This window comes from Buteo buteo, chromosome 9, assembly GCF_964188355.1.
Source record: "Buteo buteo chromosome 9, bButBut1.hap1.1, whole genome shotgun sequence".
Lineage (NCBI taxonomy): Eukaryota > Metazoa > Chordata > Aves > Accipitriformes > Accipitridae > Buteo > Buteo buteo.
The window spans coordinates 23,512,225-23,538,195 of NC_134179.1; the positions used below are offsets into that span (position 1 = coordinate 23,512,225).

At 39.1% G+C, this 25,971-nt stretch overlaps 1 protein-coding gene across 3 annotated transcripts in view; it reads right to left on the reverse strand.

The window, feature by feature from the left end:
• Window positions 1–2,183: 2,183 nt before the first annotated feature.
• MOXD1 (monooxygenase DBH like 1) overlaps window positions 2,184–25,971 on the reverse strand; it is a 53,060-nt gene continuing 29,272 nt past the window's right edge. For all 3 annotated transcript variants that reach the window (XM_075035724.1, XM_075035723.1, XM_075035725.1), the window contains exons 5-12: window positions 21,349–21,528; window positions 18,940–19,042; window positions 15,654–15,820; window positions 14,038–14,229; window positions 11,181–11,240; window positions 9,109–9,251; window positions 5,378–5,546; window positions 2,184–2,667 (exon numbers count right to left, since the gene is read on the reverse strand). In XM_075035724.1, the coding sequence (XP_074891825.1) occupies window positions 2,503–2,667; window positions 5,378–5,546; window positions 9,109–9,251; window positions 11,181–11,240; window positions 14,038–14,229; window positions 15,654–15,820; window positions 18,940–19,042; window positions 21,349–21,528 (1,179 nt within the window). In that variant the 3' untranslated portion in view covers window positions 2,184–2,502. The remainder of the gene's footprint in view (window positions 2,668–5,377; window positions 5,547–9,108; window positions 9,252–11,180; window positions 11,241–14,037; window positions 14,230–15,653; window positions 15,821–18,939; window positions 19,043–21,348; window positions 21,529–25,971) is intronic.

Genomic DNA, 25,971 nt, shown 5'->3' on the forward strand with positions numbered 1-25,971 from the left:
GCAACAACAAACACCCATCTGTTCACATGTTCCTAGGACGGGTGCCATGGAAAGGAAATCCCCATAGATAAGAAAATGCATCAAATCAGAGAACAGCCAAGTGAATGGAAAATAACCCTGGATCTGCTTTATCTTTGTTGCAAACCAAGTCAACATAGGAGTGATGCCAGCAGCCCACATCTATTGGCAAACGAGAGACAGCATTGCACGTGAAAGGGCTCCCCTGTCCAACACAAATGCTCTTTTCTCATTTCATTCCCTATTATTTTTCCCCTCGTTCCCTGACAAAAAGCTGTTCAAACATGCCCACTATAGGGATGGGTTTAAGTGTAAGAAAGGCCAAGGCTCCCGCTGACTGCTTTTACCATTGATGCATCCTGGACTCCGTGGTATCTTGGCTGGAGGATGCCGTAGCTTTTCACATTCAGAACAGATCTGTACAAATAATCACTCAGAACATTTTTTTCCTGCCTATAATTCACCATGACTGTTATTTGTTTTTCATTTTTAAGCAGTTCTATTCAGGAACATTAAACAGAAAAGCATAGTTCTGCTGCTGGGAGGAAGGAGACACCTAAACAGTTAACATTTCTTTATTGAAACTTCAGGGTTTTGACCAGAAAAAAAAATCAATATGCTATTTGGCATACACCTTTTCCTCACCTTACCCAGCACCAGTAGGAAGCATGGCAGAACATACCACTGTCCAGGTATATTTAGAGCAAGCAGCTGCCCATCAACAGTGAAGAAATTTCCCAGGATTTGGTGGGAGTTGCTCTTACCCAAGTGCAGACTGGAGCCTCAGGAGGATTTAGTAGGCACTGTGAACCTCTGTCTTCACAGCTTATTTTAAACTTTCTTTATGCATAAATTTTGTAATGAGATTGTTTTAGCTCCTATAAGATTAATCTATATACTTTATTAATTCTCTCATCTCTACTTGAGGCATTAGCTGCTTCAGTGCCTCTCTTCTGTGTCGATTAGCACACACGTTGTCATTTTGGCTACCCACAAAGGAGCCTTACCAGCTTTGTGATGCTTTCAGTCTCACTTCTCAAATACAGAGAAGACAGTTCCAAAATCCTCTCCTTATTTTTCTTCTTATGTGGTATTTCTTTGCATCAGAACAGCCTGCCCTCATTAAGAGGTGCAACTGCACAGACAGGTATCAGTTGTTAACAGTCAAAGAACAAAAATGTACAGAAAACCAGTTCATCTCAGCTCAGTCAGGTTCTTGACCTGCTCTGGACTCACCACACTGCACAAGAGTGCTCAGCGACATAAAACATACGTAACAAAGTCTGTATATAACTAAGTTTACAGAGGTTAGTTGTAGTGCAGGTGCTGCAGTGGTCAGGGAAGGACTCTCAACATCCAAAACAACTTATTTTTATAGCTGTACTCCAGTAAAATTTATGCAGCACTGTGGAAAAATTATAGTTTATTGTAACTGCAGCGTAGCTATGGAAGTAAGGGGGTTTTTGGATGTTCAAAGTCCTTTTCTACTGCATTGCATAATTTTATTGGGGAGCAATAGATCAGGTATATTTTGGGAATCTTCCCTGCCCAACACAATTTGAGTAAAAAAGCTGCAGGTTTCCAAATAAATAAAAAATTGTACACGAGATGCAAAAATAACCTCTTAATCAACAGTTTGGCCTATCATGATGCTCGGCGTGTGCTAACAATAGCTCCTGGCAGGCTTGTACTCTGGTTCCCTGTGCATGCCAGAGCCTGGCTGCAAGATAGATCTTTATTGCTAGTGCTATCCAGATCAAATCTAGCAAAGGTGTGCCTAGCCCTTGCCAAAGCTCTACTTGCTGTACAAATACCTGAAGACAAAAGAAACACACTGAATTACCAGGGACTGGGGAAGAAAAATTCCTGCCAAGTCAAAGGACTTGTACAGGAATTGCTATGGGGAGAGTTGGGGTTCTGTCTGTGTTTTCATCCCTTTGACACCTACAGCACCTGCTGCTTCTCAGGAGCTGAGATGGTTTGCAGTGTGTTGCTCCCAGAAATGTCCTTCGTGACTGAATCCTTCCTGTAGCTTTGTGGCATGTGTCAGTCAGACATGCCCAAATACACGTTCACAAGGCCTGTCCATACAGCAATAATTACATAACCTGCAGATGTCAAGAACCAAGACAAAATAATAAAGCACGCACCAGATTGAATGTGGTTAACTAAGTTGCTTTTAGTTTATTAATTTTACCCATATACATAGCTGATTTTGAAAACACCATGTGAAAGAGCCAGGACAAAGTATAACAAAATGGTATGGGAAAAGATTTCAATATGCAATGTGCCAGTGTACCTACTGTGTTTTATACATACTTTACATTGAAAACCAAAACACCCACAGTTTTCAGAGGAAGTACACATTTTATTTTGAACTGGCAAATTTAGTTTATTAATATGTAAAAAAATAAATCTACAATAGCAACAGTGCAAACACATCAGAACTTGCATGGCATAGAGAACACAAATTAATAAAAATTATTATACAAAGGGCCCAATGTTTCCTATGGTACTGGCTGTGACACATACAACAAACAACAGGGTGAGGAATAAACTGCAATGTAAACAGGAAGATGAGCTGCATATTACTGGTTCTGTCTTGTACGGTCTCTCTATTTCAGGGGGTAAAGCTGTCATGCCTTGGATCTGCAATTAAAATAATAAAAATGATTAGAGTTTCGTCACATAAGATTAGAAATCTGTATTTTGTTCTTTAACTAGTTGGCAGCTTGCATGAGAATCTATTGTTAGTTTTGTACTGGGGTTGTGACTCTTACTGTGAAGACATCAGGCTTAGTAAAAATATTAATGTATTGCACGCCAAATGATCAGCCAGTGTGCACAGCCATTGTTCTCAGCTCGGGAACAGCCATACACACTGGCATCCTCTCCAGTAAAGCAAGGTTAGGCTTTTGTTTGTTGATTTGTACGACCTTATTTTGCTTTGTGGGATTTTGGGTTTTGTTTTCATCTTTCTGGCAGATAAAAATGGAAGTTTACAGTGGTGCAGTGCTATAGGGATATTGGATGGTACTTGAATGTATTCATTTGTACATACAGGGCTTACACTTGCATGTACAAGGCAGTTAATTGTGTACACATTATTTCATGGAATCAGAGAATGGTTGAAGTTGGAAGGGATCTCTTGAGGTAATCTGGTCCAATGTCCCTGCTCAAGCAAGGTCACCCACAGCAGTGTCATATTTCTATATATTGAGCATTTTTTACTCTTCCCTTAGAACTCAGTGCAATTTTTATGGAGTTAGACATAAGTACCTGCCTGTCATAGTTTTGATGTGAAATTAGAGAGATCTGGGTACACTGCTTGGCTATGCTTTTCCTAAATGTACTCCCTACTTGTTAAAGAAAAGAAGCTCTGCAAAAAGCAAGCTCCTGGGCACAAACATTTTTGAATGCCCACGTGCACAGCATGTGCTTACTTTGATTTTTTTTTTCCATGTTCCAATTATCCTGCACTGCAGAAAAAAATAATCTAAATATTGACTTAATCTTAGCAAACAACACAAAGCTAAAACTGATCAAGGGACCATCCCTACAGAAGGATGAAAGTATTTTCAACTCACTTCCTCTGCTTCAAGTTTTTTCCTTCTTGTAACAACTCACTGATTGTTTGGTCATTCGGGTTAAATCTGTTCTTGATTTTGATGAGGATGGCCAATTTAATGTAGTATCACTAATAAGGGAAGGGAAAGGAAAGAGTCCTAATCTTAGCTTTGATGAATATGCCCTAGTCATTTGAAATAGGAAAGTATGATTAAAAGGAAAAACTAAGCACTCCCAGTTCCAGTGAGCTCACTCTTTGACTACGTTCTTTAAGTCATAAGTATTGTTCCTTCATCCTGTAAGATAAAGGGGAACAGCATTTTCCAGAAAGTGTACCTTTAAAAAAAAAATAAATAAAGGAGAGAAAGAAAGAAGCCTAAGCCCTCTTAATAAAATTTCTGTGTGCTTTTCATCATCTTAACTTGTCCTTGGACAAACAGTCAGTGAAAGAGTGGCTACGCAGCTGCTACTGGCCAGGAGTTGCAAAGGTCAAGAAGTTTAACTAAAACTGGTGAATAGTCACATGTAATGTGAATAACTACTTGTCACAGAAGGTCTGCAGTGGGACAAATATTAGAAAAAAAACCAGAACCTCTTTGATTACTTATAGCACTCAGTATTTCATTGACATCCCATAGGCAGAACAGTCTGATCAATGTTGGAAAGACCCGAGAATGCTGCTGCAAGAAGGGCAATTTCTCCACCACCTGAAAGCACTGTGTGACCTGCTACAAGGCAGTGTGGGCTGTTTTGTGGGGTGAGAAGAATGAGGCAAAGGTCCTTTCCTAGGAAGTGTTTCACCAGTAGTATCTTGTATCAGCTCTGTTAGGCTGGCTTAAAATCACAGTAGGATATAAGCCAGTACAATGAGACAATGTACCCTTCTGAGCAGAAAACCTCAAAAAAGTAAAATGAAGTCTTGAATTTGGACCCTGTAAAGGAATTCAAGAAGCAATATATATTTTTCAGCATCTCCTTCAGGAATGATACTACATGCACTAATAGTTCTTTATAAACACACACCAACACTAAAGATGACAGCTTTTCCCAGCAGTCCTGCTGAAATACCAGTAGACATTTAGAATAAATAACAACTTACTGGGGAATTATTTTTATCTTACAGTTTTTTTCATCAAGAGAATTGGGAAAGGAAAACTATAGAAGATAAAATCTTCTGAAGGTGCACAAAGAAAACAGCTGATCCAAATGCACTTTTTTTGGCCCAATACTATAGACATCTTGAAGACACAAGACCAACAAAAAACCAAGAGATATTGGAAGAGTACTTATATAACTTCAGGTAGTCTAGATGCCTGAGTTAAGCTAGATTCAAGGCTTCCTTGTGCAGTCAATAAGCTTCCCCCTACAGAGTGACTCAGAGAAGAAATCTGATTTAGGGATTTTGAATCATCCATCACAATACCCTAACGTAAGTCCTTGACAATGGAGGCAGCCAAGGGAAAACAGCTTTCTAACTTGGCCACCTAATCTGGACACATAGGGTTACTGTCTAATCAATCTCAGACACACTGAAAGACCCCATATTCCTATTACTGATCCCAAGTGCTGATCAAAGCTCCAACTTTTCTGTTCTTTTTAAATATTTCCAGAACTCGAGTTAGGTGAAAGCATTGATAAAACATTCTCATCATTTGTTATTGTATGTAAATGTAATATAGCCACGTAAACAGTCTGAAGACATATAACCAAGTACTTACTCATTGGCAATGAAGCACAGTAAATCACATTTATTTCATGGCATTGTTGCCTCCTTTTCAGCACTTAGACTTACCGACCATTCTGCATTGTCTGTTTTTGAACATCTCACATTCACTGGTAGTTTAAGCACAAGTTCATTATAGGAGAGACCCTCCGATCTGGACCATTTGAATTTGTTCATTGCATCCATAAAAGACAGGTTTTTATACTGCTTAGGACTCTTGATAATGAAAGGCCAAGTCCTAAAGAAAAATAAATAGATAAAGATTTTTAAAAAATAGCTAAATACCATCAAGTTGGAACTGATAAGGAAAAGCTTTTGAAGACTCTACTCTGAAAAACAAATGTACTATTAATAATGTATATTATGCCTAACTCACATTCTCAGCTAAGTTCTCTGCTACTGAAAACTGATGCAGTTTCATTGATTTTAACAGGCTTACGAAAGTTTGTCAGCAGTTTAGGACTTGCTGCCAGATGCTTTTAGAAATGAAAGATTTTAAGTTAAGAAAAAGAATTACATTGCTGTTCTCTGATCTACAAACTGAATACACAGGCAATACAAAACAGATCTTGTGTTGTAACTTTTCAAAATCCAAACCAAAACAAAAGCCACACCCTCTACTAGGCTTGGCAGGCAGTGTTGCAAAGAAACATTTGCCATTAGAAAGCTGCTTCCAGATGGCGCTGCCAAGCTCTGGTCATAACTGGGATAATAGGTCAAAACTCTGCCTAGCACAGGAGCTGCTCTAACATGCATTGGCTGGGAGCAGCGCCAAAAGATCAAATGAGAATAACTGGTGGTGTGGACATTGCCTTTTGGCATGTCCCTACATGCTGGCTGCAAGGGGACTTTTGGCCAGGGGTGGGATAGAGACCTGTTGCGTTACTATGAGACAGCTGACTATTTGCCTGCATCTGGGGACTCCTCCCCATGAACAAGTGGGTCCAATCCCATTTCCTACTAGCCAAAAATGTGGAAAGGGAAGGAATGAGATTTCTTGTCTTTCATTTAGTACAGAAAACGCAAAAAAAACCATGAAGGAAAACAAAACAAAAACCAACAAAAAATACCAACCCAAAAACCCAGCTAAAGAAAACTTTTTCCATTGTTTTTGCTTTCTCCTTGTTTGACTATATGGGTATGAATGGAAACAACATGGTGGATGGATCAAGTTTTTAAAAACAGAAAGTCCAGTACAGCTAGTGGAAGAAGGAAAGTAGCTAAAACTTTATGTAAGTAACCTGATTAATACTTTGGTTGGAGAGCATGAGTTACCTTTTCAAAGCACTTTAGACAGATCTGTCTTAGCCTGCAGTAGACTGTCTCCCACTTGCTCTGGGTAAAGTGCTGCCTATGCCAAAGTTCTGCTCTACTCAACATCTAGGCACGGAGGACGTAATTTTAGTCAAGCACCTATTTTGCACTATTGTGGCCCAATCGCTTTCATCTCAGCACCTCATGATTTATACCACTGTTTGTGCCACTAGGCTGGGGAAAAAAAAGAAAAGAGTTTTAAAGGAGTTTTAAAGTAAGCCACAGTGCCTTGATCCTGCTTCCAGTTTGCCTTCATGTGTAAGTCGAGAGACTTTAGAGGAGTCAGTGAAGCAATTCCAGTGTAAGACTGACACGAGAGACGAGTATCAGGTCACATATCCTTAGGCTGACAGAGCTTAATGAAACAAGAATTGTGGATTAGGTCATAAATACTAGAGGCATTAATAATCTCTTCTTCTAATTACTATTCCATTTGCGGCAGACAGTCTGCATACTTACTCTATTCAAAACATCTTTATTTCCCCAGGCCAAATGTGCATTTTTTCCTTAAGTACAGTTATCATGAATGAACACTCAAGAGAGCATACGTTTGTTAGAATATTTTCTTTCTAAGCTCAGAAAGACTCTTTTAGCTAGGACTGATTTAGAAACTGTGTTCTCTCTGTATTAAAAAAGATTGTAAATAGAAATAGTGTGGAAAATGAAGTAGACATTGATTGCATTGTGACTTTCTTCAAGCTCTTCTGTCTTGGATATAAATTTCAGAACTAAGACCAGTAAGCCTGTACATCAATTTACTTTGCAATAATAGTTTTATATGGCTTTGTTAAGATAAACTGTATATGGAAAGACAACTTTTAAAATGTAAATGTGATGACACACTATTAAGCTATCCATTTTATTTAAAAATCTTACTATTACCTTAGTTTAGTGCAACTAACAATACAAATGTAATTTAACTTTCACCACTAATAGTGCATTCTACTTTCTATTGTTTGATTATTTTTCTGCATTTCATTCATTTGGGAACTTTCCTCTTTAGACTATTCTCACTCTGTTTACAATCACTTCCACTGCTGATCTGCTATTGAGATGCTTTAATTTTAATCACTATAAGGAACACTTAAAAACTGAAATACGCTATTTATTGATTTTTATATATTCACACACATTTATCCTGTCTATAGTGGGCTTCCTCCCACCTCCTACCAAAATTTAAATTTTATGTTGGATCCTGGAAATCAGTCTTGCTCTTAGTAAGCATTATCGCTGTACAGGTCATCCCACTGACATTAAAGGGCAGAAAAGCCAGATCCAACAACACACTGGGAAGCATTTTGTTCTTGCCAAGGACTCTCATGATGAAGGACAGCAAGACTTCTGTTGACTTACTGGAAAACTCTAATACCTTGTTTAAAATTCACTAGCCTGTGGTTTACCCCAGCAGTCAGATGCCAGCTGAATTGCATGGATCTTCATGGTAGTTATTATAGATCCCGATTTGCCTAAATGATAACAGCCCCTACCCTCGCCATTCACAGAGGGGATATTTAATGTTTGTGGAGCACTGAAGCAGACAGATCTTACAACAAAACGATATTACCCCTTTTGAGCTGAGCGTTCAGATACTTATGGATTATTTTTATTAGGAGGAAAAACGGATGAATGAGCTAGGGGGTTTTCTTTCTGACATGGATTTATATCTCAAAAACGTGCAGTGTCCTGCTTCTCTGAACAGTAGGAGTCCAAGACTCAGGAGAGTGTCTTTGCACAAAATTGCAAGCCCCTGCAGCTAACAGTTCACCTAAAAAGCTCTTTTCTTCCTCTTGGCTAGATTCCCACTACTGGTTCCATGTTTTTCTCTCTACTTACCTTGCATGTCATCCTCTGACCTGTTATTCTTTCAAAGACTCCATCCTCTCATTTCTCTCTATCATGGTGCTTACCTACCATTTATCTTTTACTATGAATAATTTAATATTCTCTCAATCCCTCAATTTCCTTTCTAATGTACAACTTCTTCCCCCTTTGCGCATTTTTGTCAGTGTCACCAAGACAGCGTTAAGGTCTACATGTGAGCAACAGTTCTAGGATCTTGTTGCACTGAGCGACTTCAGCAGAATTACTGACAACAAATCTACCCATGCTCCCAAACTCCTTTTTCAAAAGTATCTCTATATATGTGAAACACTGATATATTTTAATAAATTGATAGATTTGAAACATTGATATGCCATTGATACATAGTCTTTTTACAGAAGGTTGTGGTGAAAAAAAACCTGCTGTGAGAAATATTATTTCTTTAACAGAAGAAACTGCTTTTTTATTAAAAAAAAAAAAAAAGGGCAAAAAAATTTGGCGGGAGAAATAAGTAGCAGCACAGCATATTGACCAAAAAGAAGTAGCATGAGTGACCCTGCAACATGTTGCACTACCAGAAAGAAATAAAAGTCGTATAAAAATGACCCTATAATCCCACAGACAGAAACAGAGGTGCTACACATGTTCATAAACATTTTACTTGCCTGACTGGTCTATAGATTTCCTTAACACCAATGAACTGGAGCTGTTCCATTATATCTGGAATACTTGCACATCGGGTAAGGTTGATTCTTGGGTAATAGAGCAGATACGACAGGCACATTTCATTCCTGGTGCTCAGACCACCCTGAAAATGGGATTTTTCTTTTAATCAAGATAGCATTGGAATCCCACAGATAAAAAACACTGATTAGCATTTATATGCTAATGAAACGTATATCAGGAGGCCCAACTCAACAGGTTTATCTTCCACATTAGGTTATCAAGTAGCAAGAAGTTATTACATAATTAATTACAAAATACACTGCAAGCTCAAGCAATAGCTCCCAAGTTTAAAAGATGTCAGAAAGAACATCAATAAAATAAGACTCCTATTATGTTGAAGGGTACTATCTGAGAAGTTCCAGTTTATTTTCAGTTGTCTCCAAAGTACGTATATCTACCATGTTTCAGAAAAAGGGCTTCAAACTGGAGCAGATGTAGAAAAAATCTGGTAGGATAATTAGTCTGTTTAATAAGAAATTACATGAGCTTTGTCTAGTAAAACAGAGGCCAGGATGGAATATGTATCTGTATGGACTCTCCTTGTAAGTACATATGCAGGGAAAGAGTAAGAAAGAAAAGTGTTATTTAAGTTAACAGATAACATTGACTCAAGAACAAATGAGCACTAACTGTAAAATAATTAATTAGAGTAAGATTTTTAGCTAGCAGAAGAAACAGATGTTGAGAGCCATGGGGCAAACAACTAATTTAGAATTAATCTTGATAAATATGGACAGGATTATGAGCTGCACAGTCCTAAATCCCATGTGGGAACAGTTACACAAATCTCACAGAACCACAGGAATAGGAATGGAGAAGACAAAACACATGAACCAAGGGCCAAGACCTAGTGGCGTCCCCACGCAGGAAAATAGGATGAAAACACAAAAGCCTTCATTGTCACTCTTTTGCTTTTCTTTATATACCTACTGCATGCGCCTACACGCAAGGGGAGGATTCAGGGAGAGGTATCCCTGTGCTCTCTGGATGCCGGCAACAGGTCTTCCCTGCCAAACAGAAACCCCTCAGGTCTCACCTCCCAGAGGTCTGGACCCAGCCCCTCCTGAGGAAGCGGAATCAGCCCCTGGCGAAGGCTGGGTGCCGGCAGCTACATCCCTCCCATAAACATAGTGGGTCTGGCATCGCTCTCTGGTTTCGTAGCCAGCTGGCACAGTCCGGCTCATGTCCCAACAACCAAATCTGCTTCACCTCCAAAACGCAGTGGCCATGTTGCAATGGCCTCTGCCAGCCCACAAAGCTGCATCTGGGAGACCACGCGCTGCGGTCCGAAGGGGACGCTCACCCCCTGGTCGTGGCCCTGCCTTGTCCGCTGCCACGGACACGCACTCGGGGCTGTGGCACAGCCACTCCTCGTGCCTTTGGCAAAGGCGCACAGGTACGGCGCGGGCTCCTCCTGCACCGCCCCGGGGCGGCAGCTCTTCGGGAGGGTCCCTGCCGCTGGAAAACCCACCGCATGAAAGAAAGGTAATGTGCAGAGGCTCCCTGTGCCCAGCCTCCTCCTCCTCCCAGCCCAAAGGACCTGCATGCTGCCTGGATTCTATGTTAGGCAGAAAAGCAAGTGGTCCCATCTTGGTCATGGCATAAGTAAAAATCAATACATAAGAACTGGTAATTACAAGTTTGGGGAAAAATGCCTAGCAAGTTTATAAAAATAATTGATTAGAATATGCAGAACTTGCATGTTAATACATGTTATGAAGAAAGCACTCCTTATACTACCAAATTCTGATTTTTAAAGGTCTTTTATTAGCTGCCTTGCTTATTTTTATAAACTAGTCATACGAATGCCTTATGCAAGAGATCAGACTATGATCCTAATAGTCCTGATGACTTTTAAACCTAAGAATCTATGAGAGGAAAGATAATATGTAATTACATGCACACAGGCATTAGCAAGTAAGTTCACACTTTTTAATAGCATTTTATGAAAAAGATTTTAGTCCCCAATATTATCTGTGTACTTATTTTGATCCATTAAAACTTTTCTTACCCATGTCATGCGAATTCGGTCCACAGTACTGTAGTGACATTCTGTGATTAAATTATCCCCCTGAAACACAAGATTTAGGAAGTTCACAGTTCTGAAGTTTATCAACACCAGCTTCAGGTAACCACAGATGACAGCAAACACTTAAGAAATAAAGATCAGAGGAGTGGATACGACTTTTTGAAAGAGCAAAGGATTAGGTAATTGGCATATGATAAGGCCTTGGCACTTAGCATTCATATTATCCCAGATCCTCAGGGATCCCCCGTGGATTTAAACGGAGTCTTAATAAAAGTCTTGTCTTTCTTTTTCAAATAGCAGTGGAGGTGCCCAGTTATAATCCTGTTTTCAGGAAAATTTTATATGTAGATGATGTATACACATGATTCTTGCTCCAAAATTCATCCAGTGCTACTTTGGATAGCTTTCCCCAGGCTAATTTATCCTGCCAACTTCAACAGAAATACTTGCCAAATGAGGAAAAGAAGGTTTTCCACATCACAATAACAACTATTTATCTGCCAAGCCTGGGAGTAGAGGAGTGGCAGTGGCAGGCAAAGACTTAACTACATTGACAGATATGTATGGGAAAGGCTGAATACTTACCTTCTCAAATACATACAATTAACTTTTTGCTGTCTTATACTGATCTAACAGTTTCGTACTACCTTTATTCCCTGCACCTAATCAAATACAAATCTCGAAATCACCATGATAATCAAGTGGAAATTAAAATATTGAAAAACATAGCCAGACGTTAAAAATCTGATACTTGGGGCAACTTCTTATCACAGGGATGCCAGAGATTTATTTGCTTTGGTTCACTTTTTTGTATCATCATCTTCCCTTATCACTCATTGTATTAATATTCCCTGAAAAAATCAGATCACCCTTCAAAGGTTGAGAATTTCTCCTTTCCTGCAGGCTGTCTCATTGCCAGATCAATGCTAGCACTAACTGTACTCTGGGCTGCTGGAAGAAGGTGCGTCAGCCTTGCGCTGGCCAAATGGAGACAGAGGTTTCTGAAGCAGCGTGAACTGGCACAGCTTCGCTGCTCCCAGTGGGAATATGCTGGTTCCCACCAGTGAGATCCCTGGTTCTCGTGGCTTATGGACTGGGTAACATTCACTAAAAGTGTTCCTTCTGTGAGATTAGATCTTTTGTTTCCAAATTCAGAAGAGAGTGCCAGTATGTGAAGAAAAAAAATAACCTGGACTCCACAAGCAGAAAGAAGGATACACCTTTGGAAGAGCTTGCAGAAGGAGAGAATAACAAGAACTTATATGAAAATTTTTAATATTAGTTAATTGATTAGACTGTGGTCTGAACTACACCAGATGATATATGTAAAGCTGTACAGGTAGTTTTGCATAAGATGAAAACAATAAAAGGCATGAAAAGGGCTCACTTCAGAGATAGAATTCCAGCTTCTTCTCAAGCAGTCTTTTTTAAGTTACTGATACTATCAAATACCTCTTTCAGTCTTTCTGCTGTCTGCTCCCTTTTGTTCTTGAATTTTAAGAGGCCTTTCTCTATAATCTGCATGGATTTTCCTAAAAATTTTACAGGCTTTCTTTGCAAGCCTGTCATCTTCTGCCAGCCCTCTTCCTAAACCCTTCAACACTTCTTTCCTGGAGGAGGTAACACCAGTTTGTCTTTGAAGTCCCTGTGGAGTACAGGCTGTTGGACTTCAAAGAGCACCTGAACATCCAGGTTTTGCTGTAGAAATTAAATTAGAAAGTTAGCATTTTAGATTCTTGCCTTTAAAGAACAAATATCAAAGTCTCCCGGTGTGGGAGAAGAGACGTAAGAGAGAAAGGGACTTGAAGAGAAGCCTGGAAGTTTAAACCATGGGGGTCCTAACCATACTTGAAGTTCAGTCATTGCGATGATCTTTTCATCTCCCTTTCCCTTACTGGCTCCAATCATAAACAAAATCCAGTTGTTTGATATTTTGCATCTGACCAGTTCCATCAAGTAACAACGGGCTTGCTCACATGCACCAGGACAAGCACATCCCCAGCTGCTCTGCTGGCCAGATCTGGAGCACCCAACCTTTGCAGCACTAAACTTCCTGTCCTGAGGCCAAAGCTTCAAAAACAGATGCCGGCTGGAACTAGCAAAAGATGAGTGGATAATTTTAAATGAGCGACTCATCCAGAAAAATACCGACTCTTTTCATGCAGTACCTATGGATAGCTACTGCTTTACAATATAATTGTAGCTGGGATTTTTCTAAAAGTTATATCACATTATTCTCACAAGAACAGAAGACAGAATAGCATGATTTCTTCTTCCAAAGAGTTTTGTTTACTAGTGAAACCTCATGTGGAATATGAGCATGGAGTTTTACTCCCAACAACAAATAAAAATGTGAAACAGAAGACTTGGCTGATTTGTAGACATATTTGCAAGGCTGGATACTTCTTGTGTGCAAATACTCAGGATGTGCTACTTGGTTCCAACTGCTCCATAAAGCTCCATAAAGCCATGTGGTGGCATTCCCATTCTTCAGCTGGCTGGATGCACAGCCAGGCACACATGTGATTTTATAATCTGCTTTGTTCAAACATTTATGATAGTAAAGTTCAAATCAAGTAACTGTGGACACCAAACACACCCAAAGAATAGCTTGAATTGATGGGCCAAGCCAGTTCTGTATTGAATTGGGTGGACACTCCTGAGACTGCAACTTTAATACATTAGTCACTCTGCGATAAGTGGAAAAATTAACAAAACATTCAAGAATTCTATGATTCTATGATAAGAAATTCTGTAGCAAAATTAATCCTAAATGTGAGTAAATGTTAGGCACACGATCTCTTAAGCACTTTCAGGGAAAGAATTAAGAGTGTCATACTGGCAAGATGGTTCGTTCTTCTTTCAGATACTGAAACTCCTGGAAGTTGAAGTCAAACTCATCATCATAAGCAAGCAGCTTCTGCTCCTCGCCGTTGTGGAAGTGGCGCATCCTGATAGCTCTGCCAGCAAGATGAGCATGAAGAAGTACCGCAAACACATGAATCCCAGCAGGTCTCTCAGCACCTAGAGCCTGGCCAGGGGAAACCAACACCATCTGTGCCCAGATGCAATGTAACATCATGTGATGCAATGTACAAACAGAGTGAAAATATATTAATAAATGCATTTTACATTCCCTCAGTTTACAGCAAAATTCAGTCTGGTGCCACAACAAATCCGTATGTGAAATTAAGGTTTTATATGCAAAAAAGGCTAGGTCTTTTTCTGTGTTGTTTTTTTTTTTTTTTTTTAATAAAAATGTCTTTTTACTCCTAATGCACACACCTTTTATGAAAAGCAACCAAACTGCCAATAATTCTCAATAGCTTAAGACTTTCAAGGGAATTATACTAGAACCTGCACATTATTTTAGTGTTAATGGTCGATACTGATGAATGTGGATGCTTACGTGAGAAAGAATTTCTATGCAGTTATGAACCATGTTAGCAATATTGTGCCAAAACAAGGACTTTAAATTAAGAGGCTGTAATTATAATATGCTCTACTTCCCATCTTCAAGTAAACTGGTAGTGAAATACTGTAAGTTTACATCTGAAACTTTTTTCCAGGTCAAAAACATTTTAAAATTAACTTTCCCAAATTGACATAAATCTGACATCAATCCCATTCTAGCTGAGATCTACGGATCCAAACTTCTGGTATGCCAAACTTTGATCCTTGTTCAGAGCCCACACTAGAAATAATCTGTTATCGCAATACCTTTCAGGTACAGTACAGCCTCACAATAATAGATTATTCAAGTGTTTTTAGGCTGAAAAATGCTATAACAATATGCAACATTTAACATCACCAAGAAGGAATCTAAATTCCATATCTAATTGGCTTTTCACTCTAAACCACATCATAACAAGCATTGACTCAAGCTTTGCCTATAAATGACAATTTATATGAGAATCTCCCATGGCACATTAATCACGGATTTCAGACAATGCTTCCATTATCTGTAGAGATATTTAAATTATCTTGATGTAACCAAGTCTTTAATGAACGCATAATTTTGTACTTTGGGCCATACAACAAAACCTGTTCAGGTCTTTAGTTTCTGTGGTTGCTCTAAGAATACTTTTCAGGCTTCCACTTCACTGTTAGGAGCCTTTTGCACATGCACAGGTCTTAATTAACCTCTCTTAACATTTTTTCTGGGCTAGCTATTCCAGGCTATTAATAGCTTTGCCATGGAAAGCAATGTACGCTTATATGTTGAACACACAATTAAAGCATTGCAAGTATTACTCATATCAGTAAAGCAGTCTGAATACTGAGCAGCCCAAATACCAAGATCAAAAAGACTCAACATTCTGGAGGGCAACATGTAGCAGATGCCTTTGCTCACATATCTTTAACTGGTAACTATCAATCTGCCCAAGAAGTTAAAGTGGCTGTCCAAAACTATTTCTAAGAATAAAAACCAATGGGTTCAGGCAAGAGACATACCTCTTCCAGACATTCCAGTGTGCAGTGACCCTCTGACACAAATTCAGGCATGCCTGGTGGGATATTGTGGAAGAGGCTGACCCAAAGACCAGCTTCTATAACCCCAGCATCATATTTCCTTAAAACTGGAGTATAAATTAACCTCAGACCAGAGTTATCTATCAAGCCTGCAACAAAAGAACACAGTCAGCCGTGGGTGTAAATCAGTATTTTAAAGAAAAAAAAAAGAAAAAAAAATCCAATTGTTTCACATTTTTCAAGACTTGTCCTAAGTTTTCTACATGAAAATCAAGTAATCAACCGCAATAATCTGGAAATGAGTCAAACCATATGCAGGAAGTAATAAATAGGGGCAGCCCACAGGAGGGTTGTTAAACATGGTATTTTGATATCTGTGGCATTCAGATGTGAATGAAAAATATGTGCTGTCTGTAGCCCTTGTGTCCCTTCCACTAAGTTATCCAACACAGACCTCAGAGAAAAGAAGTTAGATCACAGGCAGAGCAAACAATACAAGGAAATAATAAGACCTCAAAAGGTTCCATGTATGATTTTCAAATGAAATATTGGAAGCACAGCTTAAAGTTATTGGGTTTTTTCTTTAAAATTTTCAAGCCATGTGTTGTCTTCTACTTGTGAATTTATCTATTCCTTCACCTTAAGCCCTAGCATTAATTATAATTTTCCTTTGTTTTGCATTGCCTGTCACATTACAGCACACCTAAGATGACCAAATACATCCTTTTTACAATCTCCCCAATTAAGAGAGCATCAACTAAACATGAAAATTGGCCTCCTAAACCCCAAACTTGAAGGTAATATCAGCACCCTGAGTAAAGTAGGCAAGAGAACTCCAGAGGATTTTAATGCTTCACTCACTCAAGGACTTCTCTTGATTTCAAAAAGCAGTTTAAAGAACCAAAGCCTGCTGGGAAAAGGTTGAGTTTTTAAGAGTCAAAATGATATGAAACTGTTTTTTCACTTACATGTTTAGCCATATATGTGTATTTCTGTATCTGTTCATAACTTATGTTGCCTTCATCATCTAAATGCTTATAATTATTTCTCTTCTATTAGCCATTTTATTAGGCAAGATGCACAAAAACCAAAGATTAATTTGTGTTGCACAAGGCCTACATTCTGTTAGTTCATCTGTTACCTTCTTTGTTGTCCCTTTTCAAATTTCAATTTTGAAAATTAAAAATGCAAAAAACATACCAAGTAGAGAAGGTAAGAGGCTTCCTAGTGACCTATATTAGTCTTCTAAAAAACATAACAGAAATAACAGTGCCTGAAACCAAGTTTGACATCAATATGAAATCAGCAGGCTATTTTAAGATAAGCAAATGATGGAGAGACAGAGCAGGGACCAAGTTACCCAGTCACTAAAATACCTAAGACAGAGTAGTATGTAATTATTAAGGAGCAAAGGGTACGAACTATGCATAGACAATTAAGAGTGGTAATCAACTATGAGGCATTCTGCAGTATACAAATCATGACATTTCAGGTGATATATACTGTCCCACAACATCCCAACTTTAAATGGGAATCCATACTCATTCCCTTTCTGAAGCTATTTGTACAGTCTCATCAACCTGAATTTTTCCCTTGTGGTACTTCCCCTTCAGGCTTGTTGCTAACATCTAACTGCCAGAAATTTTTATGATATCCAAGAGTTTTTGATGCCACCTTTCAAATGAAAAGTGAACATTAAGGATATTAGAAACAGAAACATTCAAAACCAGCCATGTTAGGAGCAGTTCAAACATTTTTGAGTCTGACTGGGAGCCAAGAGCCAAGGCTGACTACCAAATCTGAGTCACTTAGGAAAACATTACCCCAGGTCACAATGTGAGGCTAACAATGCAGCCTTTAACCACAAGACCCAAGCTGGGAAAATGCAGGTGCCAAAACATGAAAACGAAGGTGACCTGGTTGCAGGTTTGGTGCTGTGTCAGGAGGACTCACATGCCCCCACCTGAAGCAGATGGAGATGGAGCGCCCAGGTCTACTCCCTCACACTCCTGGCACGATGTTATACCATATAGTTTGTCAGGGAGGAGAGAAACATGACCTGCATTACAGGCACCCTGCTCTGCCTACGCTTTCCAAATTTTCACAGGTCTTGGGCGAGACCCTGTGTTCACCCGGGACTCTCCCAGCAAGGCATAATTGTCCCCATTGCTTAAAAAGAAAATGAAACATTATTGATTCCCAGTTTTTGTATGTGCCACTTGAACCAAAAACAATGGTATCGTACAGCGCAGTCGATTAAAATATAATAGTGAATTTAGGGACACAACCAATTCAGAAACAGTTTTTCCGCATGTGACTTCTCAGGCTTTCAGGTAACATTTGATGGAAAAGCATGCAACATCAAGGATGCAAATGAAGTTTGCTCTATCCCATACAGATGCGCACACTGAAGGGAGGGAGTCTGTCATTAAATAAAACAATTTTGAGATAGTTCATCTAGTACAACACAGAGGGCAAATAACAGTAAGACAGAACACCATAACCCACACAGAGGATTTTATTTTAACACATGGGTGTGTAAAGAAAGGCCAGTACAAGTACACTGTGCTGCACTGGATTTTACTCAGTTCCTATAAAGCAATCACCAGAATATTCTCAGGTACAGTAGCTCAATGAACTTTTGTTTCAGAACAAAAAAGTATCTTTCCAAAAGTCAGCTTCAAAGTTTCCTAGAGTTTCTGGGGCTCCCTGGTTTCTTTATTTCGCTTCTTCTAAATAGAAATGAATTTTAGAAAGAAGATTAAAAAATACACCATTATAAATTAAAAGCTTATCTTTTAAGATGAATTTCTTTAAGCCAGTGAATGGTCTAGCAACCTGAGTCTATACTTCATCTTCAGAAACTGTCCACAGTTCAGGTAGATGTCTTAAAAAAAAATACTAAAAAAAATTAATAAAAGGCTCATTCCCTGTGTTGCTGTCTCACAGTCTGGGTGCTGTGCTGCTCGCTCTCAGTCATTGGATTTCCCAGCAAAAGGAAAGGAGAGAGATATAACATGAAGAATGTAGTGATAAAAGGAGATATATTCACCCCATCCACAATTCTTTGTATATCTGAATCTCCCACTGACTTCAGGTTAAGCTTTTGAGTGCAGTGAGAAAAACACTGGGAACCAGGAACTATTGACCAGGGAAAAACAAGCCTCAGCTTTGCATTTACTCTGTTTGCCATGCAATGCAACAAGAAACAGTGGAGTACAATACATTTTCCAATCTTGCATGTTTTAAAGAGTGCGAGGGTACAAACCTTCTGTGTATGATGGATTGTCATAATGCACCTCCATAAGAACGAACTGAGGGTCAGCTGCTGTGCCAATGGATAAGCCAACGTGAGGAGGGTAGGTGAAGCCCTGGAAATCAACACACGCATACAGAGTTAAGGTATTTTTGCTATGGTTAGGAGTTAATTTCTTTTTATAAATACATCGACTTTTTTTTGCAATGATACGATCATATTAATGATAAAATTTACAAAGGTAACTTCTTCTAAAACTTTCTGAACATGGCATTGTAGCATAATATATTTATTATATACTCAATACGCTAAATAACTATGTCAAATATAAACGAGTAGATCCTGTGCTTGCTAGAGGAGAAAGCCCTGAGCAAACTGGTCGGACCTCACCTCTGACCCTGCTTTGAGTAGGAGGCTGGACTAGGGACTTCCTGAGATCCCTTCCAACCTGCATTATCCTGCGATCTTACAATTATTTATCCTGTATTTATTGCATGAGCAGAAAAGGAAAATTCCATTTTAAACGTATAAACATTGCATCATCAAGTAGTTAGTCTGACAATAAACCCTTATGAAAAAGTGAATCTACATTTTAAATGTTCCCAGTTTCTAAAAGCAGTAATTTCCAGGAAATACTGAGGTTGTACATAATTAGATTGGTTTTCCTGCACAAATCACTGCATTCTAAGTATATAAGTACATAAAGATGATCTTCATGGCTACATTTACATTAGCAAGCCATGTAGTGCAAAAGAAATAGTTCCGTACAGTGCCACAGATTGTGCTGGACCTGCTGTCCCCAGGTGACGCTCCTTTGGACAAGCTCTGGTCAGACCCCATGTACTGAACCCCATTTATTGTTGGGAGATGCTGGGTTCACCCCTGCATGTTCAGTTTAATTTCATCCCAAAGGGGGCTGTGCAAGTTCTCAAACCACTCATGATGATAAACGGAGCTTGGTAAGTGGGGATAACCAGGAGATTTACTTCAAAAGCTCACTCCTGATTCAAACCGAAATACCACTATCTCCTAAGTGAACTTATTTACCAAATTCAGTTTTATAGGAATTATTCTGCATCGTTTTATAGTATATAGCTAATACTTTAATACGCAATTTGAGATTCTAACTTTTTGAAATGCTCAATTTGAGATCCCAACTTTCTGATGCTTGATGAACATTAATGAATTAGTCGTAGAATACAGTAATAAATATTATCACCTCCATTCTATGTAAGGGTAAACTGAAGTAAGTGAAGCAAGCACTCCAGTAAACCTGGATGTAACCCAGATCTGTCAGATTCCTCTCTATAGATCTTTAACAACAGGATCAACCTTGCAAAAGCCTCCATAGTAGTTGTCAAATGATAACTTATTTATATGAGTTTTTTATTTCACTTAGATTAAGACAGTTGAAAGTACAAATACTAGGTCAGAGCATAGCTGATGGCAAAAATGCACAAAGCATACATCAGGGAAAAAATGCTCATAGTGGATTAAACTTCTTTTGATGGGTCCGTGTGGCAGCTCTGGCTTCGTCACACTGCAGCACTCAAAGACGGTTTTGGACTGCAGGATGGCAAATGAAGGCTCCAGAAACTATCACCACCCCAGTCCCTCTCTGTGCCCACACCATGGTTTGTGTGGGCACACACTGAATCAAGGGGGTAAAGAGGGGAGGGGATTCTTTTGGCAGTAATGCTGCCTTATGTCAGCTGAAAGCATTAACTGAAGCCTAAATTAACATATGAAACAAGCTGAAAACAGAGCCTGGGGTTAACAGGGCATCAGAGACTGTGTTTTCTGTAGATATGCCCCATTGCCATGAGCAAAGTGGTCCTTGTGCTGGCACTGCACTGACACAGGATCACTCCTACACTGAAATGACATCTCTTTGGACAGGGTTGGGAAACTTCAGCACAATATGCCTGAATGGGGCGACACTGTAACCAGGTCCTAGTGAGGCAAAAAATGCATTAAATGTACATCTAACTTCATTTGGAAAATCTTGCTTCCACGTCTTTTATGCAGTCACCTACAGAGACTGCTTTTCTTTCTGTCATTCTCCACAGGTAGCAGATACTGGTCATTGCTGGAGACAGTGTATTTCCATATCAGATGGGACAAGCTGATACAGTGACAGACGTCCATGCTCCCAAGCCATCTTTCTTCCCCTAAGGCATCAACTCTCTCTATACTTTTCATTACTTTTAGCTTATGACCCTGGATGATCATTGCATTTCATACTTCAAAGACCAACAAGAAGTTGAGGATTTACTGGTGAGGCATTTACGGACTGTGATTGTGTACCCTTAAAACCAGACAGATTAATTAATCACTAATATACTAGGAAGAAGCTTCATTATAATACACACCCTCCTAAAGCCCCATTGATGAACTATGCAGGACAGCCATTCATCCTACCTCTCCTCCAATGGCCCATGCGAAAATGACTGTCTCACATGTGAGAAAAGAGTCTGGCATGTTGGGGTGGTAACACTCATGCCCGTAGTCTAGCACACTGTCATTCAAATTGCTGCTGCACTGGTAGAGCAGGATATGGTGCACCAGATTCTCATGGCCTTTCTGGATCAATGGCTCAACCTGTCAATGTTAAAATGAAAAAGAAAGAAAATACATCTCAAATGTGACTATTTCAACGCAGGTATGGAGACAGAACTAAAAATTACAAGGTACATTTTTTTTTTAAAAGAGGAGCCTTAACATTAGGTTGAGATGTTACTTCAGTGCTCTGCACCCCCAAGCATTGAAAACTTCATTGCCCAAGTGTATCAACAGGGGACAAGAAGAAAATTCTGTGCCTTGACGAAAACTCTGTTGCCATCTATCATTCCAGTACAAAAGGAATATAAACCAGCTGAAAGTCTGTTCAGCTAAACCAGCTTGGTATCTGAACTACTCAGAACTTTTCATCCCTGTTTCTGCCTCTTTTGTACTATTTCAAACTAGAGCTGCCCATAGATTCTGTACATCTAGGGTGAGCCTGGAGGCATACCCCACATTACTCAGCACCTCAAGATGGACTTTCAAATTTTTTTGACATCTACAAGAAACTAGAATTATTTTACAATCTGCTCAGTTGTAAAGACTTTATTAACATGAAGTCATTCCTGAGAGGTCGGGTGCTCCAGCCTGTTTATGGCAGTGATGAGCTGGAGGGCTCTCAAGGGTGCCCGGGTGCCCCCAGTATAATTTGGCCACCAAACTTCAGGGTAGGCTGAAATGATTTCATTCCCATATAACAGTGCTCACTCTATTTGGATGGATGATGTTAAATCATCTCTGTCAGAGATGACAACCCTGGGGCAAACATGAATACTTCTGAAAAAGATTATTTTGTTTTTCAGAAAGATCATATTCCACAAAATATCAGCATATAGAAAACAGTATTAAAATGAAAGGAGTTTTTCCTTTGCTTTTGCTTTCAAAGATTGCATCCCGTTCTATCATATCTACCTTCAAGCTGAATAAGATACACACTAATGTTTTCACAAGAAACGTAAAGCTTTAGCAATGCAACTCTTAAAACGTAGGGTGCCATGCAGTATTGCCTTTTAATTTTGGGAAAGAGACGGTATTTTAAACAGGAAAAAATGTATATATATCCTAAATTTGCATCCATTTGTTTTGCAAGCACATGAACCCTAGCTACCAGAGGACCAGAACAGGGTATGCAAGAACAGTTTATTACATTATTAAAATATTGTCAGCACAGTATTGTTACCAGAAATTTATCTCTCTGCACTTTGTTCAAACCACTAAACCAATTACAAAAGAGGAAGGGCAGGAAGAAGCAACCAGAGCCCATGCATATCAAGACCACCCTCGTTGATATGAATCTGCAAAATACCATTGAAGTTAGGCTCTCGGGGAGTCCAGCTGCTGCTGAGTACCTGCATGTCTGTCCAAGAAGTGCACAACCCAAAACCACCCACTTCACTGTGCTTAGAAGTCAATGGAACGATGCCAATTTACACGGAAGCACCAAAGTTTTGTTCTGATGGCAAGACTGAAACACTTCACAAGAGATCTTCTGTACTGTTCTCAGTAATCCCTATTTCAGTTAGTGTTACCGTCATCATGAATTACTGTACTATGGAAGCAAAAGGTATTTTTGAAGGAGAAGAGAGTCAGTTTTCCCATCAGATAAGAATTTATTCCCAAATACATCAGACTGACTGACAAAGATTCAGAAATCCATTTCAGCTTGATGTTGCTTCTTCCCTCTGCTCTGTCATATACCTGCATACTTATCCAAATACTGCAGAACCAAAACACGCTCATATCATGGCAGCTTATACATTAAGTAGCAGTATATATATCTCAAGAATTCTGAAGCTCCACATAATATACAGGTAAGCCAGTCAAATGGTTATGGGAATATTATCCCTGTATCTACCAAGAAAAAAAAAAAGAGTATTTTTGTCCCAACATATGATAGTTCTGCCTGCTGCTACATGATCCCAGCACCTGCTGTGCTTACAATCGCTACTTCAAAACCAACTTCCCCTCAAAACAATGGGACATCACCAAAATTAGAAACTCACATCCTGTCATCAGTTTTTAGTGGCGGTTACCTAAACAATAACAGCACTTCAAAAAGTAGTTTGGTTCAGCTTTCTTCAGTGAAGAAAAGAAAAAAAACTAGAACAAACCCTTAAGCATCTTTCAGATGCATCTTGTAGGACAACTTACATTCTTCAGATGAACAAATAGATAATGAAAAGCAGCAGCAAAGTTACACTTTTTACACATTTTTATTACAATTTGGTTAAAGAGGTGCCACCTTTCTCTCTCCCCTTTTAAATAAATAGAGAAAAAAAGAAACTATTAGGAGTGGTTAATAATCTATCAACAAAAATATTAGGAAAATCTTATTAATCACAAATTGTTCATTTCCCAGAAATGTATGGAAATATTTTAATGGCCAGCTCCCTAAGGATCACAGCATCATTTCTGATTGAAACAAGAGAAGGAAGAGGAGCAGACCCCCTAGACACGTTGGATTCCCTTTCTCTGATTCGATGAATAGCTAACTGTATTTACTTACTAGAATAACTTCAGCAGAAAAGAAAATTAAAAAATATGATCTCATTCTCTACTGTAGTGATTAACTGGAGAAGGGATTTAACCATGCCATTCTACATCCCAGGTGAGTGCTGCCCTATTTACTCAGCCATTTGTTATTTTAGCTTATAGAATAAGTCGGTTATTTAGGCTGCCTCCCTCTTCCTCTCTCACTTTCCACTAAGAGCATCTGTACAACTTAGTTTGCTCCAAGCTGAAAAGAAATTCCAAAACCTTTTTTTTTTTTTTTCCTCCAGATAAACAAAATTCTTGTTTTCTGGCCAGCCTTACAGACAATGATGAACAATAACTGACTTTCTCAAATATGGGGCCAAATTCAGCAAATCACTAATGCATTTAAAAGTGCACATAAGTAGTCCCAGGTGTAAAATTAGTTGCTAGAGCAGGCATCTATAATTAAATATGCAGATCAGGGTGGCCCGGTTTCCAGAGTGCTTGCAGCCTCAATGAATGATAACACAATTTGCAGGGCTCATCTCCTACAAGGTTATTCCTGTGTTAACAGATCTTGATCAGTCTTGACCCTTAACTATAGGCATTCATTTTTAAAACATGGGCTGTTTAACGAACACATTCAAAGTTTCCAGTTCTTTTAATTTTTTTAAGCATAAAGTTTTTGGTTCTTTGATAGTCTTTAATCCCCAAATCACACAACAGAATGCTAAACTAAGCTAAGGTTTACTTTTGTAGGTCTCCAGTCACAATAATAGGGGACCAACCCTGAAAAGTCACCCTGACTGTCTTGTTAATTTGTCTCAGGAAACAGTGCAACTTTTAGAATACTTATGAAAAGATAATAATTTACTGTGGTAAATTAGGGCAAAGGAATGAAATACAGAAAAAGTGATAAAAATAGGCATAGCACATAATAGTCAAAAAACTCTGCAGATTTAAAAGAACAATTCATTTTTATTTGGATTCATATTTATACATAGCACTTTTAACTCTGTTCTCGTAGTGTAAGGGAACTCTCAAATGACACTTTCAGCCACCGGTAACTGAGTAATTTAGATGGGCTGCAGTGAAAATGGAAATCTGCCTTTCAATAATTATGGGGAAACCTGTGACTTTGAAACATAGTTCCTTCCCCTTTCCTTGCTAATTCCTACCCACCTCTTGCTAGCCAAGGGAGTCAAGAAAGAGGCTGAAAGGAGACTGAAAGGGAATATGCATATAACTACTGCTTTTCCCCATTTCACATCATTCTTTGAGGCTCATCTGTGGTGCTTTCACTGCTGCTGACATGCCAGGAAGACCCAGCTGTCAGGGTTCATCTCTTTCCCATGTTGTGAATAAGCCTGCAGAGATACTGCACCACCAGGGCACCTCGGTGACTTCTTCCCCTGCAGGCAAAGTGCATTTTCTGCTTGACATTTCCTAACTGCCAGAGGCTCAGAGAACAAAAGCTCTATATCCACCCTCCATCAAAATGCCGAAAGCATTTGGGACCACAAAACATAAGTGCATGCAACAAGACATGTTCTCTCCTGCTTTTTCATGAAACCTGCAGAAAGAAGCTCCTGTTTTATTATTCATGATGATTTGCTTTCTGCGTCCTCTCTACCTTTCTTGAAAGCTTGGGCAAAAGATCTTTCTAACCGAGCACACTGACATATATGAACCCATCTGACTCGCACTAACAGAGATAAAAAAATAATAGATGTACTGTAATTCCCCACCACATCAAATCAGGTTTTCCAAAGAAGGAGATATTTAAAATACACTGCACTCAAATGCAAAATGAAGACACTGCCTTCTTCAGCCAAAAGCATGGGTTATAGTTATGGTGTTTGGTTAGCATGACCTGTACTCCTCGGGCAGGTTGAGAGGTTTTACAGAGCTCCTTTCGTCATACTGAATCTCTTAGCACTTCTGAAACTCCTGACTTTCAAAGAAAAGAAAATAACAAGTTTTCAATTTATTATCAAGTTAAAACAG